At 52.8% G+C, this 19,453-nt stretch overlaps 4 protein-coding genes across 16 annotated transcripts in view; 2 read left to right on the top strand and 2 right to left on the bottom strand.

Annotated features, from left to right (window-relative positions):
* NSD1 (nuclear receptor binding SET domain protein 1) overlaps nucleotides 1–11,304 on the top strand; it is a 156,728-nt gene extending 145,424 nt beyond the window's left edge. For all 6 annotated transcript variants that reach the window (XM_055430175.2, XM_055430179.2, XM_055430174.2 and 3 more), the window contains one exon: nucleotides 1,065–11,304. In XM_055430175.2, the coding sequence (XP_055286150.2) occupies nucleotides 1,065–2,689 (1,625 nt within the window). In that variant the 3' untranslated portion in view covers nucleotides 2,690–11,304. The remainder of the gene's footprint in view (nucleotides 1–1,064) is intronic.
* On the bottom strand, nucleotides 5,846–10,542 carry RAB24 (RAB24, member RAS oncogene family). 7 transcript variants are annotated; one of them, XR_008686450.2, is made up of 9 exons: nucleotides 10,401–10,542; nucleotides 10,249–10,317; nucleotides 9,967–10,045; nucleotides 9,792–9,859; nucleotides 9,602–9,701; nucleotides 9,338–9,388; nucleotides 9,137–9,199; nucleotides 6,181–9,048; nucleotides 5,846–6,023 (listed from the first exon to the last, which is right to left on the bottom strand). XR_008686450.2 is itself a non-coding variant. In XM_055430184.2 (8 exons), exons 1-8 carry the CDS (start codon nucleotides 10,515–10,517, stop codon nucleotides 8,984–8,986), a joined length of 612 nt encoding a protein of 203 aa, XP_055286159.1. In that variant the 5' UTR covers nucleotides 10,518–10,542; the 3' UTR covers nucleotides 5,846–8,983. The 7 variants fall into 7 exon arrangements, 1 of the variants encoding a protein (XP_055286159.1); XR_008686451.2 differs by having other exon boundaries at nucleotides 5,846–6,370; nucleotides 7,007–9,048; XR_008686453.2 differs by having other exon boundaries at nucleotides 7,007–9,048.
* On the top strand, nucleotides 11,166–14,545 carry PRELID1 (PRELI domain containing 1). Its single transcript, XM_055430181.2, has 5 exons — nucleotides 11,166–11,307; nucleotides 11,893–12,118; nucleotides 13,534–13,647; nucleotides 13,750–13,828; nucleotides 14,033–14,545. Exons 1-5 carry the CDS (start codon nucleotides 11,216–11,218, stop codon nucleotides 14,179–14,181), a joined length of 660 nt encoding a protein of 219 aa, XP_055286156.1. The 5' UTR covers nucleotides 11,166–11,215; the 3' UTR covers nucleotides 14,182–14,545.
* Nucleotides 14,546–15,081: 536 nt separating this feature from the next.
* Nucleotides 15,082–19,215, bottom strand: MXD3 (MAX dimerization protein 3). Of its 2 annotated transcripts, none has more exons than XM_055430182.2 (6): nucleotides 18,986–19,215; nucleotides 18,617–18,752; nucleotides 17,926–17,955; nucleotides 17,680–17,794; nucleotides 15,366–15,549; nucleotides 15,082–15,291 (listed from the first exon to the last, which is right to left on the bottom strand). In XM_055430182.2, exons 1-6 carry the CDS (start codon nucleotides 19,053–19,055, stop codon nucleotides 15,176–15,178), a joined length of 651 nt encoding a protein of 216 aa, XP_055286157.1. In that variant the 5' UTR covers nucleotides 19,056–19,215; the 3' UTR covers nucleotides 15,082–15,175. The 2 variants fall into 2 exon arrangements, with proteins under 2 accessions (XP_055286157.1, XP_055286158.1); XM_055430183.2 differs by having other exon boundaries at nucleotides 18,617–18,722; nucleotides 18,986–19,203.
* Between the last annotated feature and the right edge of the window lie 238 nt (nucleotides 19,216–19,453).

The raw sequence follows: 19,453 nt of genomic DNA, 5'->3' as shown, positions 1-19,453 counted from the left end.
GGATAATGAAATAATAGAAACTGAGGTAGCTTGGGGGCAAGGCCATAACATTGATTTCAGTGCCAGGAAATGGGGAATTGTTTCAGAAGGAATTACTCGGGGTCAGAGCTGGCACAGGTTGTGATAGAACTCATCTTCCCAATTCTAGAGCCAGGAGTGAGCTCTAGCATAGTTCACTTGGAAGGAGCTGGGATGGAAACAGCTATCCATGTCAAGAGACTCTGGTATCATGAAATGAGGATAAAAGAGAACAGCTTAGGTTGGCTTTGGATCTTTTCTGCTGATTTTTTGTAGACAACACAGATTAAATTTGTTGTCATTTCCAGTTTCAGTGTTGAGCAGAAAGAAATCTGTTTCCATTTTTCACCGTGTGTATCTACTCCCTGTTCCTAGTAATAATGAAGTAAGCAGTTTAATTGGCTGATATTTTCCCCCTAGAGTTAAATATTTAACGACTGTGTAGGACAAATGGAGTTTGTAAATATATAAAAGTAACCTGTTCACATTCCATCTAAGGGGAGCTTTGGGTTTCGCTTTGTTGCCGTTTCTCTCTTTGTTGGAATTAGTCATAGAAATCAGGGTTTACTCCTTGGTTGTTGTTGTTTACCCACTGCTGCCTTCTGCAGATAGCTCGTGCCCCTTGTCCACATCCCCTCCCTCAGGATCTCAGCTTTACTTTCTGCAAAATGTGTAAAAACAGCAGCCAAATATTAAATCACAACTGAGTGTCAATTAAAAACCAAGTAGGTTTGGTTTTGTTATTGTTGTTTCCCTCCTTGTTGGAAGTAGTCACAGAAATCAAGGTTTCCTCCTTGGTGGTGGTTGTTGTTTACTCCTGCTTGGTTTTCAATTTATACTTAGTTGTGACAATATTTGGCTGTTACTTTTACACATTTTGCAGAAAGTAAAGCCCAGATCCTGAGGGAGGGGATGTGGGCAAGGGGCACGAGCTCTCTGCAGGAGGGAGCAGTTTGCAATCACTCCTTTGACTTGGTTCCAGAGCCGTGGCCCATCTCAGGCATGTTTTGTTTTCCTTAGTTTGTGTTTCACTTCTGTGTTTTCAGGGAAATGGGAGTGTCCTTGGCATCAGTGTGACATATGCGGAAAGGAAGCAGCCTCCTTCTGTGAGATGTGTCCCAGCTCCTTCTGCAAGCAGCATCGGGAAGGGATGCTCTTCATCTCCAAACTGGATGGGCGTCTGTCTTGTACTGAGCATGACCCCTGTGGGCCCAACCCTCTGGAACCGGGGGAGATCCGTGAGTATGTACCTCCTCCAGTACCGCTGCCTCCAGGCCCAGGCACGCACCTGGCAGAGCAATCATCAGGAGTGGCTGCTCAAGGGCCCAAGATGTCGGACAAGCCATCTGCTGACACCAACCAGTCGCTGTCGCTGTCCAAAAAAGCTCTGGCAGGGACTTGTCAGAGGCCCCCGCTGCCTGAAAGGCCTCCTGACAGAACTGACTCCAGGCCCCAGCCTGTAGATAGGGTCAGGGACCTTGCTGGGTCAGGGACCAAACCCCAATCATTGGTATCCAGCCAGAAGCCATTGGACAGGCCACCTGCAGTGGCAGGACCAAGACCCCAGCTGTCTGACAAACCCTCTCCAGTGACCGGCCCAAGCTCCTCACCCTCAGTCAGGTCTCAGCCACTGGAAAGACCTCTGGGGACAGCTGACCCAAGGCTGGATAAATCCATAGGTGCTGCCAGCCCAAGGCCCCAGTCACTGGAGAAAACCCCTGTCCCTACTGGCCTGAGACTTCCACCGCCAGAGAAACTGCTTGTCACCAGCGGTCCCAAACCCCAGACTTCAGACAGAACCCCTGACAAATCCCATGTCTGTTTGTCCCAGAGACTTCCACCTCCTGACAAAGTACTGTCAGCTGTGGTCCAGACCCTGGTAGCTAAAGAAAAAGCACTGAGGCCCGTGGACCAGAATACTCAGTCAAAAAATAGAGCTGCTTTGGTGATGGATCTCATAGACCTAACTCCTCGCCAGAAGGAACGGGCAGGTTCACCCCATGAGCTCACACCACAGGCTGATGAGAAGATGCCAGTGTTGGAGTCGAGCTCATGGCCTCCCAGCAAAGGTCTAGGACAGATACCACGAGGTGTTGAGAGAGGCAGTGTGTCAGATGCTGTCCTCCAGCCACTGGGCAAAGCAGCGGCCCCTTCAGAACACTCCTGGCAAGCTGTTAAATCACTCACCCAGGCCAGACTTCTTTCTCAGTCCCCTGCCAAGGCTTTTTTCTATGAGCCAGCAACTCAGGCCTCAGGAAGAGCACCTGCAGGGGCTGAACAGACCCCAGGGCCTCCCAGTCAAGCACCAGGCCTGGTGAAGCAGGTGAAGCAGATGGCTGGAGGCCAGCAACTACCTGGACTTGCTGCCAAGAGTGGGCAGTCCTTCAGGCCTCTTGGGAAGTCCTCCCTCTCCACTGAAGAGAAGAAGCTGGCACCCACAGAGCAGAGTCCCTGGGCCCTAGGAAAGGCCTCACCAGGGCCAGGGCTCTGGCCCCTGGTAGCTGGACAGACACTGGCACAGTCTTGCTGGTCCTCCGGGAGCACACAGACACTGGCACAGACTTGCTGGTCTCTTGGAAGAGGGCAAGACCCTAAACCAGAGCAAAGTACACTTCCAGCTCTTAACCAGGCTCCTTCCAGTCACAAGTGTGCAGATTCAGAACAGAAGTAACACCAGTAAATGCCACATGACCAGACCAGCCACCCCCAGGGTTCTTGGGGAAGGGAAAAATCTTTTTCCCTCTTAAAAAAAACAGACCCCAACACTTTTCCACTGTTATTCTTTCCTTATATCCCAGCATTCAGAACTCTTGTGACGTAAGCCAGTGGGGGTCTTGTGGTTGTGTGAGCCATGTATGGAAATCCAAGTGGGCCCCAGCCAAGGAAACAGACAGACGCGGGTCTCTTTCCCCCGAACCTTTACTCATGGTGAACTTGAAATAAAAAGTCCACTCTGGAGTCAAGCATGGGATTCAATTCCACTGGTCAGGTTGGAAGGCAGTAGGGCTCTCAAAGCCCTGTCTAGTCCTGCCAAGCCCCACTGAGGGTACCTGATGAATCCTTGGGAGGAACTAATACCCGTTCAAGTTGGTGGTGATTTTCTTGAACATCTGTGTGTGCTAGGTGTGGTACTAGTCACTGGCAGGAAATATAGAGATAAATAAGACCTGATCCCTGTGAGCCTAACATGCCTGCCTGGGTTCTCAGGTTGTTTTTAAAGAACCTTTGACCAGGAAATAAATAACAGGAAGTTTGAAGGGCCCTGGGGCTCTGGGCTCATTTTGTAATGTCCTTTGTGGCCCCAGAAGTGGTTGTTCTTGAGTGTCTCCTGGTCAGGTGTCCCTGTGTGCGTGTGCATGCATGCAAGCTCATGCAGAGGTCTCATAGGCAGGAGGGGGCTGCACCAAAGCCAAGGGTGTGGCTGGGCAGCCAGTGCTGCTTCTGGCTGGGTTCTGCAGAGTCTAAAGATCTGTCCTTAGTGGAGCAGTTGGTTGAGGGGCTGGGCTCTATGAGGACACAGCTTTCCCTCAGTGTAAGAAGGCAGTTGGCAAGCTTACCTTCCTTTTCTATAAATTGTTCCCTTTTACATCAACTCACCCCAAGCCTGTCCCCCAAACACTCAGGTGCTTTCAGATTTCAGACTCTCGGGCAGTAGGTCTAGGGAATCTGGCAAACTCTGGGCTAGATCCACCACCAGCTCAGGGAGAATGCCAGATCCTGGAGAGAAATTACTTATCTTCTGATCCTTTGCCCTCCTACCTGAACAGAGGAGTCGTCATCTTCACTAGTGGATCCTATCACTGAGAAATGGTGTGCTCCGTGTTGAGAGCGCCTACCTGCTGACTTAGCCTAAGGGCAAGCCAGAAACCCTCCCCTATGACTGGCAAGATGGGGCGTACAGAGCAATGTCCAGCCTAAGAGATGACTCCTCATAACTGCTGATTATCTGTTACTGCTGCCCTGAGCTGGGGCCCAAGGGCTGGGAAATCTGTTGGTGCTACCCCGCCCTACCATTCACCCAGCTCACTGACTGCCAACAGGAAGTGCTGTTTGGCCAGTTCCTTCCCATTCACCCACCCCCTCGTCCCTAGACCAAACATGTTTACCTCTGCTTCGCCAATGTAGCCAGCAGCTTTAGCCAACAGGCCATCTCCTGGCCCCAATGTCTCCTGGCCATTTCTGTCTCTCAGTTATGGCTTTTATACCCTCAACAGGATTCTGTATTGTCCCAATTTCTTCCTCCTGAGTTTTTATTGAGGTTATTCCCGTCACTTCTAAGGAGGGAACAATAGTTGTTTTAGAAGCATTTGCGCTTTATATAAAGATTTTTAAAAGAATTTGCTTTTATTTCCCAAAGTCGTCTCTGGGGTTGAGACATTTGAACTCAGGCAGAGATAAGAGGCTGGGCAGAGCTGCCCTGAGTTTAGGGGCCTATTCTTGCATCTCACTTAGACCTCAGACTCTGTAAATTCCACCTGCCTAGTTCTCCCCTTTCATCCTCTCTTCCCACATCATCAGAGAGGAAAAGCTCTTTGTTTAAGAGGAAGAGAAAACAAAGCATCTTATTTTTCTTTTAAAAAATTTTAAACCATGGAAAAGATATTTTTAAAGAAATCCACCCAAAACATTAAAGTTCATTATATTAAGTATTTATCATGTGTGAGAATAATAAGTATATAACTGCAGCTAGTAGGTCCCTTTCCCTAATCTCTTAGGTTGTATGAGTAGGATTTGCTTGGTGCCAGTCCTGTACCCTTTTTTCTCCTGTCATCTGTAGTTGTGATCAGAAAAAGATAACCGCACTGCGCTGTCAGAATCTCTTTCCACTATGTTGTGCGTTCAATTACCGTAGCTCTTTGTTTCATGAAATAAACTGTGAATTTTTTTGGGGGGGGTGGGTATGCAGGCTATGTAAAATTTTTAAGAGAAGTCTGATCATGAAGTAGCTTCTCTGATGTAGGCTTTGGTAGGTAATTGACTTGACAGCCACTCTAGATATGTCTCACAGGACAGGAACGAGTGAGGGAAAGGTGGACCACTTTGTGGTTTTCAGTTTTCCATTCTCCATCATTCACTGGAAGCTTCCTTCCAGACCTGCCTAGTAAACAGCTTCTGAACTGTGCTTGGTTTGGGGGAGGCGGGGTAGCTCTTTAAATGGATGGATAGCCAGCCAGAGTTTTGTGAGGGCCATTGACCTTAGATTCTTAGATTGATTGGAAACCTAGACATTCAACTCAGGCCCACTAATAGCATTTGATACTAGATTGTTAACATCATGAAAGCAGTCACTGTACAATTAGAAGCAGAATTGGAAAGACTTTTGGAAAAAGAGACTCTTGCATGAAAGGGGGGTGGTGACCTTGCCAGCCTCTGGGGATTTTCCTGGAGCCTATACTGAGACCTTTTCTCCAGGGAGTGTGAATTGGCAGTTAACAGGAAATCTTTACTCTTAGAAACTCCTGATCTTTGTATACGGTGGTATTTTGGCATTTGGCCAAGTGCTTATAAATCAGCATCTCCAGAGCCTGCCTCTAAGCTGGTTCCCCAGGAAGCCTTTCTGAGGAGGAAGTCATAGCTTCCACAAGTGGCTGGAGAACTAATACCTCCCTTAGCCCTATTCAGAAGAAAATTATGAAAACTGTTGAAATTTTTATTCAAAGCCTCATTTGCTTCTCTACTGGAGCAAACCCATTCTCAGAGCAAAATAGTTGTTGCTACAACAGCATTTAAGTTTTTTTTAATGTCTGCTTCCCCCTGAAGTTACTGAGTTTGAAGTGATTTAAATCACTGTGTTGATACTCTTCTGAACAACTACCAAATCCACATCTTTAGCATTGATATAATTGTTTTATTCTTTACATTCTCCACCCCACACTACAGTCAGGGCATGAAGTGCATCAGCGATCCTTTTCCAGGCTTGACAGCATCTACTCACTGGAGCTGGACTCGCATGTTGCCTCATGAGAACAGAGTGGCAGGAAGGAAGTTGGTCCTGGCAGCTTCCCCTGTGGAGAAGAATCAGGAGAGCACTAAACGTGGATGGATTTTGTTTTTTGCATCAGCTCCTATAAAAAGTGGATTTTCTCCAAGGCTTTTTGGGGGATATCTTTATCCTCTTGGTATCTGTCAACCAGGAGGTCAGAGTTAGCCCAGTGTCCTCACCTCTCAGATCATGGCAGGAAAGGATGTGGGACAAGCCCCTGTTCCTCCTGAATAATGACTGGCCTGTTCCATGTGTTCGACATTCCAGATCATTTAGAGCTCAGCAGCTGCTGCATGAGACTTTCATTGACTGTGGCCCATTAGCTCTCAGCTGAGCTTCCTAGGGCTAGTGTAGCAGGGCCAGAGGTTGCTATAGTGTAAATTGAAAAAAGAATAGGTAATTTGCTTTGTACACACACAAAAATGTAATGATGGTGCTAATTTCCTGGTAAAAATAAGCACTGCCAAGGGTTGAAGGACTGGTGACTTGAGAAACCTAGATTCCTGTTTGGGAGGAAGAGATCTCATGTCTTAGTTTCCTCAAGGTTCTGTTAGAAGAGAAGGTAGAGCCTTGGTGAGTCCTGCACCCGACCCTGGGGTGATCCAGTGCAGTCCAGAAGCGGAAGAGACGCTGTTTGCAGATGAGGGAGTGCCTCTGAGTTTCTCAGGGCTGGTGTTACCTTGTCCACAGCCTCCGTCCATACTGCCTGAGCAGGTTGGTAGAGAGCTCCAGGTGTGGGATCTCCCTCAGATACCTTCTGCCCCACTACCTCTTCACTCTCATGGGAGCACCTCTATTGCTTATGAAGACTAAGGATATTATTTCTTAAGGAAGTGCAAAGAGTTTATTTTAATTAGAAATCCAAAGCCTGGGCAGAAGCGTTTCCTATCAACATAAGCAAAAATAGCACATGTGGTCCCTTTTCTAGAGCTACTTTCCCGTGACTCTCAAAACATCAGGCTCTTTTAGGGGCTTCAGGTATAACACCTTGGAAATCCAGCAAACCTTTGCAGATAAGAGGTGAGCCCAGGGAGCAGGAGCAGAAATGATGGGTCCTGGTGCTTCAGACTTGCAGGGTCGGGGCAGAGAACAGGCAGTGTCCAGGTCTGAGATGCGTGCTGCCTGTGTGCATGTAGGCGAGAGTGTTGAAGACGGGCGAGTGCAGCAAACAGGAGCTCATGGAAGAGCAGCTTTCTGAGTCTTGGCAAAAAAACAAGCTGACAATAAGAGATCTATCTTTATATTTTTAAGGGGCAAAAGGGGGTGTCAGCTGAGGTCCATCACTTTTTTTGCCCCCCTTCACCCCAATAGATTGTCAGCGGTAAGTGAAACTCTTAGTGAAAAAGAGGGGAGCCTGTGCTAGGAATCCCCATAAACATGTACTGTAATTCTTTGTATATAGAAAAAAAATTACTGTAAAGTAAAGTTTAACTTTACTCTTATGGCCCTTGCCCTGTGTTTTGTTTTGTTGTCCGTGGGGAGATAGAGCCTAACAGGAGGGAGGATGGGTGTGGCGTGAGAGCAGAAGCCAGACTCTGAGGTGGTTCCCAGATGGGGACAAGGAGCTGAGCCCTTCCTCCAAGCACCTCATGGAAGTGGTGTGGGTTTCCTCCCAGTAGCCACTGCTGTCAGAATGTCTCTCTGCTGCTTTTGGGAGTGGCTGGTACCAGTCTCAGCCCCTACCCAGGAGGCCTCCGTCACCCACACAGAGGAAGGGTATTTTGAGGAATTGGTTTTTGAAAAGGAACTGGAACCAAAGCACTTTTTTGATTATGAGTATAGCCATCTTGGCCAAGTTTTTAGTTTTTTAGAGGCAGGTGCTAAGCACTGCAGAAGACCCAGCCCAGGCCTAAAATGGGATAGTGAGGCAAAGAGGCTGAGTATCCCATGCCAGAAAGGGAGGGCTGCTATATGATTCCTTGTGAAAATGAAAGGTCAGTCCTGTGTACAGTAACATCTGGTTCTTCTGAAGTATCTTGACATCCAAGGCCTAAAAATAATACTTTCAGGGAACCCTGGAAATCACTTCCCTTTGTGACTTTGTCCTGAACTTCCTGCCCCAGGGAAGAATAGGGGAAAACAAGCATTTAGTCCTGCAGTTAACATTTCAACCATACTCTTCATAGTCTCGAACTAGGGACTAGTCACCTCATTTTAAAAGGAGAACGCAGACAAGTTTTGAGTCCCTTTTCTGGGCAGCTGAGTGAGTTAGAGCCCAACCTGGATCTCTAAGACCTTTCTAAGTCTTGCAGAACCTGTAATTTGTCTACTATTAAGCCACATTATAGCATGTTGCTGGGAAGCTTAGGCTCTGAGCCACAGTGTTGACTCACAGACCTAGTTGTGACAGAGGTGCAGTAGAGCCAGCCAGTCTGAGGTAGAAATGCTTGACCCTTTGATCTCTGGATACCACCTGAGTGCCTTTCAGGTTCTTAACACCAAAAGGAACCATGTGAGCTTTGCACTGCCCCAACCCCAGCTTTTCACCCTATCTCTGCCCCCACCAAAGAACCCAGCAAAGGGCCCTTTTGCTTCTCCATCATCTCAGCTGCAACCCTAGGGTGAAGCCACTTGGTTTCCAAAGGAAAATAAGACCTGAGGAGAACCCTGATTATAGGAAGTGAGGCCAACCAGGTGGCCCCGGAAAGTCCTAGGTGTCCTGACACCCAATCCAAACAGCAGGGAAAGGGGTTGAGTGTAATTCACAGTGCATTGATTTTATTTACAAATCAGAAGCCATTTAAATAATCTGTAGACACAACTGCTGTCCAGGGCAGAAGCCTGGGGTCCAAATCAGCCCTTACCCTCTTTGTGCCCATCAGTCAGCCCCAATGCTGTCTCCGTTCCATGGGCCAGCACAGGCAGGTGCCCCCTCTGCTGCCACGGGAACCCAGGTAGCTCAGATGCTTGATCATCCAAGCCCAGGCACGAGCTAGGGCCAGCCTCTCTGGGGGAACCCCCCCAGGCCAAGTGCGTGGCGACTCAGTGATGACAACAGCTGTAGAAGTAGGGGTTTGCCTTCCGGCCCAGGTCCACACCCTTGTCCTCTGTCAAAGAGAGGAGCAGCTCAACATACTGTTGGGGGGGTGCTGTGGGCCTAAAGGGAGTCTCCACAGGAGCTGAGGAAGAACACACCTGTCATCACCTGGAAGGCGGCCACACTGACGTAATCCTCTGCCACTTTCTGGAAGAGCTCGTCTGGCAGGAAAAAGGGCGGTCAGTGAGGACCAGACGCTAGGAGCCCAGGGATCACACAGTAACCCAGCCCTCTGGGCTTTTCTCTGCCTCTTTTGTTGCCCCTGTGTGTTCTGCTGTGAGGCCAAGGACAGCACTCACCCACACTCTGGCCTGTCTTGCTGGATGTTTCAAAGAGCTGAGCTTTGATATCTGTAAAGAGAAATGACTAAAGCCTCATACCTGAGAATGAGGTGGGTGCAGACTAGCAGTACAGGGACTCCTGAACCCCACAGAAGCGGGGAGGCCAGAGAAAGTCTTCCTGTGGGGGATCTTGTCAAGGCAGCTCCCGTTTTCTGTGACCCACCCAAGCAGCCACTTCCCTCCCCACCCCACCCCCAGCCCAAGGAGCTAAGGAGCAGCTACTGTCTGCATAGTCCTGAACGTCGTGGAAGTCCACTCGTCGCCGCCTCCTGTCCTCCTCCAGCAGGTCACTCTTGGTGCCACACAGGTAGATCTGACAGCCCTGGAGCAGAAGACAAGGTCAGGGTCACCTCCCTTGGACCACCAGACCCCCAGCCCCCGCCTGGTCTTCTGGTGAGGTCAGGCCACCTACCTCCTCTAGGTTGCGAAGTTCCTTCACCCAGAACTTTGCCCGTTCAAAGCTGCTGCTGTCCGTCAGGTCTTGGTGTGGAACACAGGAAACACAACCAAGGGTGAGGGGCTGTTCTGTATGGCCAGCCTGGCACCCTCCCCTTCTTGTTTGGGGAACAGGCCAAAACCCTTCTTACCATAGCAGACGATGGCAGCCTTGGCACCCCGATAGTAGATTCGGCTCATGGCCTCATAGCGCTCAGAGCCTGCTGTGTCCTGAAGGGCAGGGGAAGGCTCAGCCCTGGCCTGAGTTACGGAGCTATACTCCCCACGACTTCAAACTAATACACGTCCTCCAGACCCCTGTTCTTAAATTGGGGTCTAGAGAACAGAAACCTCCGTGAGCCCACAAGTCAATAAAAGGTAGGACCTACGCCTCAAGAATGGGTTTTCCCAGATTACGTGCCCAGAGAACTTACCCAAATACCCAAAGTCACCGTCCGGTCTCCGACGGACATCACCTTGGCTACGAAGGCGGCCCCAATGGTCTGCAACCAAGGGGTAGCCATCAGAGCCTCGCGTGTCGGCTAGCCCCCTCCCACCCGTGCTGGGCCCCGCCGGGCGTACTCACATTCTGATAAGGCCCCACCAAGAAGCGGTCGTGCACGTATCGCTCCACCAGGCTCGTCTTGCCCACGTACTCCTTGCCCAGCATCACCACCTTGACGTCCACGCGCTGCCCGCTCATGCTCCCGGGGCCGCCTCACCCGCGTCAGGGTCCTGAGCGGGGGCGCGAGGCAAACCCGGATCTCCGCTCCGACAGGCAGCGCTCTTAGCTTCAGTCCCCGACCCCAGGTGCCGACCTAAGGTTCCACACGCCGCGACGAGCCTGAGCGATGACAACGCCTCCGTCCGCCCCCGCTTTTCGGGCCCAGGAATTATCCTCCTTCTAAGAGCCCGGGACCCGGGGCGGCCTGGGAGCGCGCGGGGCAGCGCCCTTAACGGCGCCGCACGCCGCCGCCCGACTTGCTAGCTCGCTCTGCCGCTCGCTCGCCCACCTGCTTAGAGGCCGCGCCGGCACAGACTCCCCACCGAGCCCGGGGGCTCCTCCAACCCAGCTCCGGCCCGCAGCGCCGCGGCTCCAGCGGGGGCGGGGGCGGGGAAGGGGAGAAGGTGGAAGGGGAAGGCGAGCGTGGGGGCGGGGCCGTCGGGTCACGTGGGCAGGCACCGGAAGAGGTGAAGACTTCACCCCTGAGCCGGAAGTGGCGCGCGGCCCGACGATTCCTCATGGCGGCGGCGGCGGCGGCTGGTTGGGTGCGGCGCTGTAGCGACTGATCTGCTGCTAGCCTGGCGGCCGAGCGTCGAGCTCCAGCCCGGCCTCCGCGTGCCCCTCGGGCTCCGCACCCCTGATGCTGCTCGGGCGCTGAGTTCGCCCCGGCCGGGACGATGGTGAAGTATTTCCTGGGCCAGAGCGTGCTCCGGAGTTCCTGGGACCAAGTGTTCGCTGCCTTCTGGCAGCGGTACCCGAATCCCTATAGGTACGTGGCCCTGGGAAGAGCAACCCTCCCACCTCGCTGTTTGGAGATCGGAGTCTGGGGGCCGGGAAAGACTCGACTTCGAGTCGGGGGATCACCAGAGCCTGGCCATGTTTAGGGCAGAAGAACCCAATCGGGGAAGCGGCCAGACTAGGCCTGCAAGGTCCTGGAAGGAGGCTGGGCCTGGGCAGTGGATTACTTGAAGCCCTGGTCTTCAGGGTCTCTCATCTCAGTGTGGTGAGACAGGAAGAGGAGGCAGCACAGGAACTGGGGAGGGATCTTGGGGTTGGAAGTCTGGGCGTTTGCCTGCTTCTCTGCCCTTGACTGCTCTCCAGTGGTGCAATAAATCAGGAGGTCCATCCCTGCTGGAATGCCCAGGAATCCAGGTCAGCGAGGGGGCGGGAGTTGGAATTTGCCCTGGGAGAGGCTCAAGGGCTCCAGTTCAGGTCTGAGCCACAACCACAGCTTACTCTAAAAGTTTCGGAAAAGGCCTGGCCATTCTGAGCGTGGAGGCTCCAGATGGGAACCTCAGGAGGCAGTCTCCCAGGGTCAGGCTCCTGAGGCTCACCTTCACCCTGATACCTGCAGCAAACATGTCTTGACGGAAGACATAGTGCACCGAGAGGTGACCCCTGACCAGAAGCTCCTGTCCCGACGACTCCTGACCAAGACGAACAGGATGCCCCGCTGGGCTGAGCGACTGTTTCCTGCCAATGTTGCTCACTCAGTGTACATCCTGGAGGATTCTATTGTGGACCCACAAAACCAGACCATGACCACCTTCACCTGGAACATCAACCACGCCCGGCTGATGGTGAGACCCCTCCCATTTCCCCCCCAAACTAGAGAGCTTTGGATACATGTGGCTAGGGAACCATGAGAGAGCTTCTATGATTCAAGCAGATCTGGAGTGACAGCTCTAGAGTACAAACTCAGATGGTCTTTTCAGCCGGTTATCTTCTCTAGGCCTGTCTTCTAACTCGTTCATACAGTGGAGGAGGAATACTTGTTTTCCACTTGTAAGTACTAAATACAGGGCACTCACACTGTGCCTGGCATGAGTATAGGTTGGGCCACAGGCATGATGCTGAGGGAAGGAGAGTGGTTTTCAAACATCAGGCCTCCAGAGTACCTTAGATGTACCTCAGAGGGGAGAGGACTGGGCCCGCCCCCTTCTTTGACTATCTAATGTAATGGATTTCTGCCTGAGATTTTAGGGCAAGGAGAGGGAAGTTTCACATAACTTTGATTTCTTGCTTTAAAAAGAAAAAAAAAAAGACTTGAAAGCCCATGGTTTATTAATAGTTTAAGGAACATTTCTTTGAGTACCTTGAAACCTTTCAGGACACTTTTATTCTCTTTCTCAGTTAATCGTCACAATAACCAAGGGAAGTGGGTCTTACTCTATTGTGCAAGGAGAATAGTGAAGCTCAGGGAGGGGAGTGTGCTGCAAAGTCACAGAATGAGTCGCCTTAATGTTTCGCCCCAGAGTCATCTGAGGGCCCTATCTCTGTGTTTTGTAAATTACTAAGAAAAGACCTCTGAGACCTCCCTTTGAATTCAACTGTGACAGGTGTCTTTTTTAAGTGTTTCTCTTGGAAGTGCAGGTCCACTTCCTCCTCTCTGATAAGGATAGCTGTGGTGATTGCCAGATTTCCTTTTCTGTTTTTGGATTGCTGGCAGCTTAAGGGCCAAAGTGGGTGGTCACAGTTGCTCAGTGGTGATGGACAGGGAAGCCTGGTGTACTGCACTCCATGGGGTCACAAAGAGTCGGACACGACTGAACTGAATTGAACTGTGTCTCTTTGCAACCCAATAGACTGTAGCCCACCATGCTCCTCTGGCCCTGAAATTCTCCAGGCAAGAATACTGGAGTGGGTTGCCATTTCCTTCTCCAGAGGATCTTCCTGACCCAGGGATCAAACCGTGGTCTCCCGCATTGCAGGCAGATTCTTTACCATCTGAGCCACAAGGGAAGCCCAAAATGGTTGGCAGGCAGGCTGAAAATACCAGATTTGTGTGAAGGGTCAGAGCAGAGGTTTTGAGAGAGCAAAATGACTTTTTTTTTTTCATCTTCCTATTCTCTTCCTGAAATACCATTTGAGAATGCAGTAAGGTAAGGGAAAGAATGCTTTCCCTCATGAAAAGAAGCAGGGGATCAAATTGATGTGTAACTTGGCCAAGTGAAGGACTCCCACGCGATTGTGGTTGATTTGCCTGCCTGCACAGGTGGTGGAGGAACGATGTGTTTACCGTGTGAACTCTGATAACAGCGGCTGGACCGAAATCCGCCGGGAAGCCTGGGTCTCCTCTAGCTTATTTGGCGTCTCTAGAGCTGTCCAGGTGAGCAGAGTTGGGGTGCTGGGGCCCAAGCCATTTATCATTGAGTCTGGGCTGGGGTTCCATGGGCAACTCTGAATCCTTCCCTTTGTCATTTTTTGCCAGGAATTTGGTCTCGCGCGGTTCAAAAGCAACGTGACCAAGACGATGAAGGGTTTTGAATACATCTTGGCCAAGCTGCAAGGTGAGGGCTTGGGACACAGACAGAGGCTGTCAAGTCCTAACTGCTATGACTGGGCCAGAGCCTACTCTGAGCCCACCTTCAGCTCATCTGTACCCTTCAGTATTTCCTTCAGAGCCTGGCCCCCTGGAGATAAATGTCCTGAGAAGTAGTTTAGGTTGGTTTTCTTGGCATTCTCTAAAACCAGCCCCCGACCCTTTGCTCCAGGTGAGGCCCCTCCTAAAACCCTTGTTGAAACAGCCAAGGAAGCCAAGGAGAAGGCCAAGGAGACGGCACTGGCAGCTACAGAGAAGGCCAAGGACCTTGCCAGCAAGGCAGCCACCAAGAAGCAGCAGCAGCAGCAGCAGTTCGTGTAGCCTAGCAGACTACCAGCTTCAGTCCCTGTGCCCCCTCCTCCTGTACTTTATTATTAAAAGCCAGCTTCTGTCCCTCTTGACTGTCTGGGTGGTGGGCTGAGGGTAGATGCCCTGTTTGGCATCTCCAGCACAGCCGGCCGGTTACCCGTGTCTGAGCCGGGCCTCCTTACTCCTGCATCGGGTGGCTGAGGACAGAGGCACAGTGACTTGCCCAGGGTCACTGCATCCAGGTGAAGTGGTCATAAATGCTAGACTGTAAGCTCCATGAGGGCAGGGACCGTTCTTTTATCCTCTGATGTGTCCCAGGTATCTGAAACAAAATCTTGCGTGTAACAGGCACTCAATAAATACTTATTGAATTCAATCGGACCCAGCTCTGGAGTCAGAAAGCTTGAATCTTGACCCCACTTGTTTTCTGGCTTTGGCCCTCAGGCTGGTCACATCAGTCGGCCTTGGTCCCACTCTTGAAGTGTGGACAGATGGCCTCCAAACTGTGGGGAGTAAAGGGGTGCTGCCTGGTGCGGTCAGTAGGGTTTGTGGTGGCTGTGAATCTCATTTCTTCTTTTCCAGTTTGTGGCTGGAAGTTCCCACATTGTCATCAGGCAAGACCATGGACAGAAAGTTAAGAAAGAGGCTTTTAATGAAAATACAGTATGCATGGGGCAAAGGCCAGGGGCCCTTGTTTAGGAAGGAACATGAGGGCCTAAGAGGCTTCCTGCTGCCGTGGACAGCTGGGCCAAGTGCTATAAAAAAGGCCTGGGAGGGTGGCCTGGGTCCAAGCTGCCTGCCCTGCAGGGCTCAGGGGGGCCCAACACCCCTCTCTCAGGTGGGATTGCCAGCCGCCAGCAGCAGGGTACGAGGAGCACCTGTTCCCACACAGGGTCCTTTTAGTCCATTCCAACAGTGACTCCAAGCAGCCCTGGAGGCTTGGTGAAGGCTTTGGCCTGACAGCGCAGAGTGGGCTGAGGTCAGAGGCCACTCTGGGCAGTGAGGGTCATAACCAGGCACCGCTGCTGTGTGAGTAGCTGTGCTCCTGGCCTGCGCTGAAGCCCCGCAGCAGCTCAGCCTCACCTCCGAACACCAGGCTCTCCACATCCACCTCCAGCTCCTCTGCACAGGGAGAGGGCCAGTCAGGAGGCCCGGCCCACTCATCCCACCCAACCCCTTCACTCCAGGGTACTTACCCTGGTCTGAGTCGGAGCGCTCGGAGGAGAGGCCCGAGGAGTCTAGGCTGTCCGCCCGCAGCCGCTCCCGCTCGCCCGCTGTGCCCAGCCCCCGGAGTTGTTCCAGCTGCTGCCGCAGGCTCTGCTGCTTGCTGCGCAGCTTCTCTTTGAGCTGCCGGGCCCGCTGCTCCTGCTCCTCCAGCTTCTGCAAATCCAGGGGAGCAAGGGGCTGGGCTCAGGCACCGCTCGACAGCAGACTGGTCATGTGACAGGCTGGCTAGATGGGGGTGCCAGAGGGTTGCTCCCACATCCTGCAGGAAGCCAAGGCCCTCCTATCTCATGTAAGTGGCCTGGGAGTTCTGTCTAGATGGTTGGGAGGGAGGGCCACACAATCTCAAAGACCCTCCGGGCTGTCAAGTGATGTGAAGGAGTGGAGTGTGCTGGTATCAGGCGATGGAGACGGGAGAGGGACTGAGGCACACCAGCAAGTGCATACTAAGGCTAGGAGGAGGTGTCCCAGGCCAATTACTGCCACGTGGAGGAAACAGGCCCAGTGTTGCCAGATCTCCTAGGGCTTGTTGTTTTTGTTTTGGCCACGCCACACAGCATGTGGGATCTTCATTCCCTGACCAGAGATCGAAACCACATCCACTATTTTTAGAAAGCTATGAATCCACCTGTCAATGCAGAAGACGTGGATTCGATTCTTAACTGGGACAATTCCCTGGAGAATGAAATGGCTACCCACCCCAGTATTCTTGCCTGGGAAATCCCATGGGCAGAGGAGCCTGGCAGGCTACAATCCATGAGGTTGCAAAGAGTCAGACACGACTGAGCAACTAAACGACAAGAGATTAAACAAAGGCTACCAGTTTGTAACTCCTCCTCAAGACCCTCCCAGGAACCTTCAGGATTAGTCCCCTCCTGCGGCCTCCACACAAGCTCTGCCAGCCCTGAGATCCAGGGACTGGAGGGCCAAGGGTTCTCCCATCAGGCCCTCAGTGGGCAAAAGCGTGCATACAATCAACAAGAAGGGGAGAATTGGGTGAGGAGGTATTTGCACTGGGTGCAGATGGATGAATAAGTGCTACCCAGGTAAAGGTGGAGGAGGAAACATCCAGGCAGAGTGAAAATGGGAAGAGTATGGAGAGTTCAGCTTTTTAGTGGGACACGGGGCAAGATGAGACCAGGGCAAGGCCTGTGTTGTGAAGGGCCTTGATTTTAACAGGAAGTAAGAAACTGAAACAGTCCTGTCAGAAACCATGGAAGGTTTTCAGCAGGGGACAGACCCGGACAGATCTATGAGCAGCAAAGAACATTCCAGGGCAAGGAGGGGAGGACAGTCCAGTGGAGGCAAAACAGGAAGCAGAGAGTCCAGAAAGGAGCAATCCCTAGGTCCCGTCCATGGGACAGCCAGCACCTCTGAGACACACATCCCTCTGAGAACCAAGTCAGGCAAACTCCACGTGAGACACTGGAGCCCACTTTCCAACCACAGTGTTATTCAACCATAAGGCACCGTGAGGACAGTGCTAATAGTTTCCACACCATTTTATTTGCTGTGTGGCACCTCCAGCCTTCTCTGCCACAGCTGCCTGTGCCCACAACAGGGCCTGGCAGAGCACATGCTCACTTGTTGCAGAAAGGAATGCAAGTCAAGAGACACAGGCCTCAGTTCTGAATCTGCCTCCCATCAGCCCGCTGTACTTCATTTCTTCCTCTGTCAAAAGGGCCAGGAGGGCAGGAAAAGACCTCCATTGTTTCCAAGTCGCTTCTAAGCGCCCCCACTCTGTGGTGATGCCTCGTCTTGAGTCAGCACATCCCACTCTCATCCACCAGGGGGCGCTGAGCTGAGCCCGGGAAGGAAGGGTCACTGGAGTCCTCTCAGCCCTTTCCCCCTTCTGGCCTCTGGACCTGCCTCCCAAAGCGGGACAGGTCCCTCAGAACAGGAGGATGCAGGAGACGAGGAGTGAGAAACAGCCCTCTCCAGTCTGAGGGACTCTTACAGTGACCCATCACAGAATGTCCCCCATACAGAGGAGGAGATGAAGTCCAGAGAGGCTACCTAACTCGCTCCAGGTCTCACAGTTGGGATTCAAGTACTGATCGTTGTAATAACAAGTGAACATTTATTGGGGAAACTTGCTTAAAGCCTCAGAACAATCCTCTTGGGTTACTTCCTGCTTTTCTTCCTACTTTAAACTTGGAAACTAAAAGCACAGAACCCAATGTCACACAGTTGGTCTGTTACATGAGAGTTCCTCCCAGCCTCTCCCTATTACGCTTCCCCCAGCATCCCGGCAGGCTGGCCCTGGGCCCCAGGGTAGTGTCTTACCTGGATGTGCATTCTGGCCCTGCGCAGAAGGCTCAGTGTGGTGTATCGGACACAGTCAGCCCCCAGGGGCATCTGCTGCTTCAGCTGCTCCAAGCACCGCTTCAGCTGGGCCCTCCTGCAGAGGGAGGGGTCTAGAGGGCAGTGCCAGCCCAGGCTCGCTGGCCAGATGAGGGATGGCAGGGGAGGGAAGGCCAGAGGGTGGCTGTTCCTGGGGACTGGTGCTCTCAGGGCAGGGTTGGGACTCACCTGCGCTTCTCCAGCTCGTTGTGCACAGACCTGCCAATGCCAGAGAGGATGGCGTGAGGGAGTGTCAGTTAGTGTCTACACCCTCAGTCCCAGAGTCCCCAGGGGCTCAAAATTCACTACAGATGTGTGTCCCAAACTAGCCCACTGTGGGGACCTTGTGCTGGCCTCAGACAGCTGAGCCCCACGCAGAGGCAGAGAAAGTAAGGTCAAATGCTGAGAGAGGTCTGCCCAGGTGATGTGGGGTCCAAACAGAGTCCCCTAGCCACAATCGGGAAGGGCTTCCTGAACAAAAGTGACATTTGAGCTAAGGCCAGCCACATAAGTTACCCAAAATGAGTAGTGTGGGGGGAGAGGCATTCGAATTGAGGGGGAACGCGTGTGCAAAGGGTTGAGAGGACAGAAAAGGAGAATGCCTGTGAAGGAAAGCAAGTGGTTTGTTTTAGGAGTGTGAGTGGAAGCAGGACCCAGAACTATTATTCACAGTTCCAAACACATCAGAGGTGCTTGAGAAATAGTCCTTGAACGAAGAGTATGTGTTCGGAGGATGGGGAAACGTCAGGAGTCCGTATGCCTCCAGAGCAAGGTACTTGGCCCAGAAGATGCAAGCAACAAGGAGGAAGTGGGCAGTAGAGAGACCCGATGAAGGGCGGCGCCCATCCCCCTACTCCCCGCTGCCCCCGGCCCTCCTCACCGCCCACTGTCCAGCGCGCCAGGAGCTTGGGGAGACCGCTTCCTCCTCCTGTGGACTGGACCTGGACTCCGGTGCGGGCACAGGGACGCATAGCCATGCTCGGCCTCTGCCAGAGAGAGTCCCCGCCAGCGTGAAGCTAGTACCAGCGGGCGCCCCAGGCACGGCACCGTCAGAAAGGGATTTTGGGCCACAGGGCCATTTCCCCAACCCCTCCAACCCACTGCCCGCGGACCCCTCTTAAGTTGAGTGCGGCGGTGCCGCAGGACTACTGCCCCAAAACCATGCATTCTTCAAGTCGGGAGTCAAGCCCAGCCCAGGCCAGTGTCAGCGAGGTCGCCGCCTGGAGTCCGACCAAAGGTTCTTCCTCACCTCTCTCGCGGCGCTCCAGGAACTCCGCTGCCTGCAGCAAGACTTGGATATTGCTGGCCACCGGTTCCATGTCGGCAACAGCCGGAGGCGGGCGGGCCTGGGTGCAGACCCGAGCAGCGGCGGCACCACTTTTGTTACAATGTAACTGACACGGGGCAACAAACACAGGCGCCCGGCCCGCCCCCAAGACGCCCCGCCCCGGGACAGCCTAGCTCTTGGCCCCGCCCTTCTGGAACGCGCCCGGGAACCGCAGCCCACCCTCCGCCCACCTGCCCGCCCCCGGGGACTCCCGTAGCGGCTGCCACGGACGCCTGCTCCAGGTCCGGCCCTCGGGCGAACGCCCAGGCTGGAGTGGGGGTGCCGCGTCTTGCCGCTTCGCTCAGCGACCCCGCGCCAACCACTTGGTGCTTCTGGACCTCAGTCTCCAGCCCAGTACTTGTGACCAGAGTCCCGCACGCTGAACGGCGC

Source organism: Moschus berezovskii, chromosome 8, assembly GCF_049115385.1.
Source record: "Moschus berezovskii isolate FMDL1 chromosome 8, NW_MosBer_1.0, whole genome shotgun sequence".
NCBI lineage: Eukaryota > Metazoa > Chordata > Mammalia > Artiodactyla > Moschidae > Moschus > Moschus berezovskii.
Note: the sequence above shows the minus strand (reverse complement) of the source record. Positions and strands in the feature narration are given on the sequence as shown.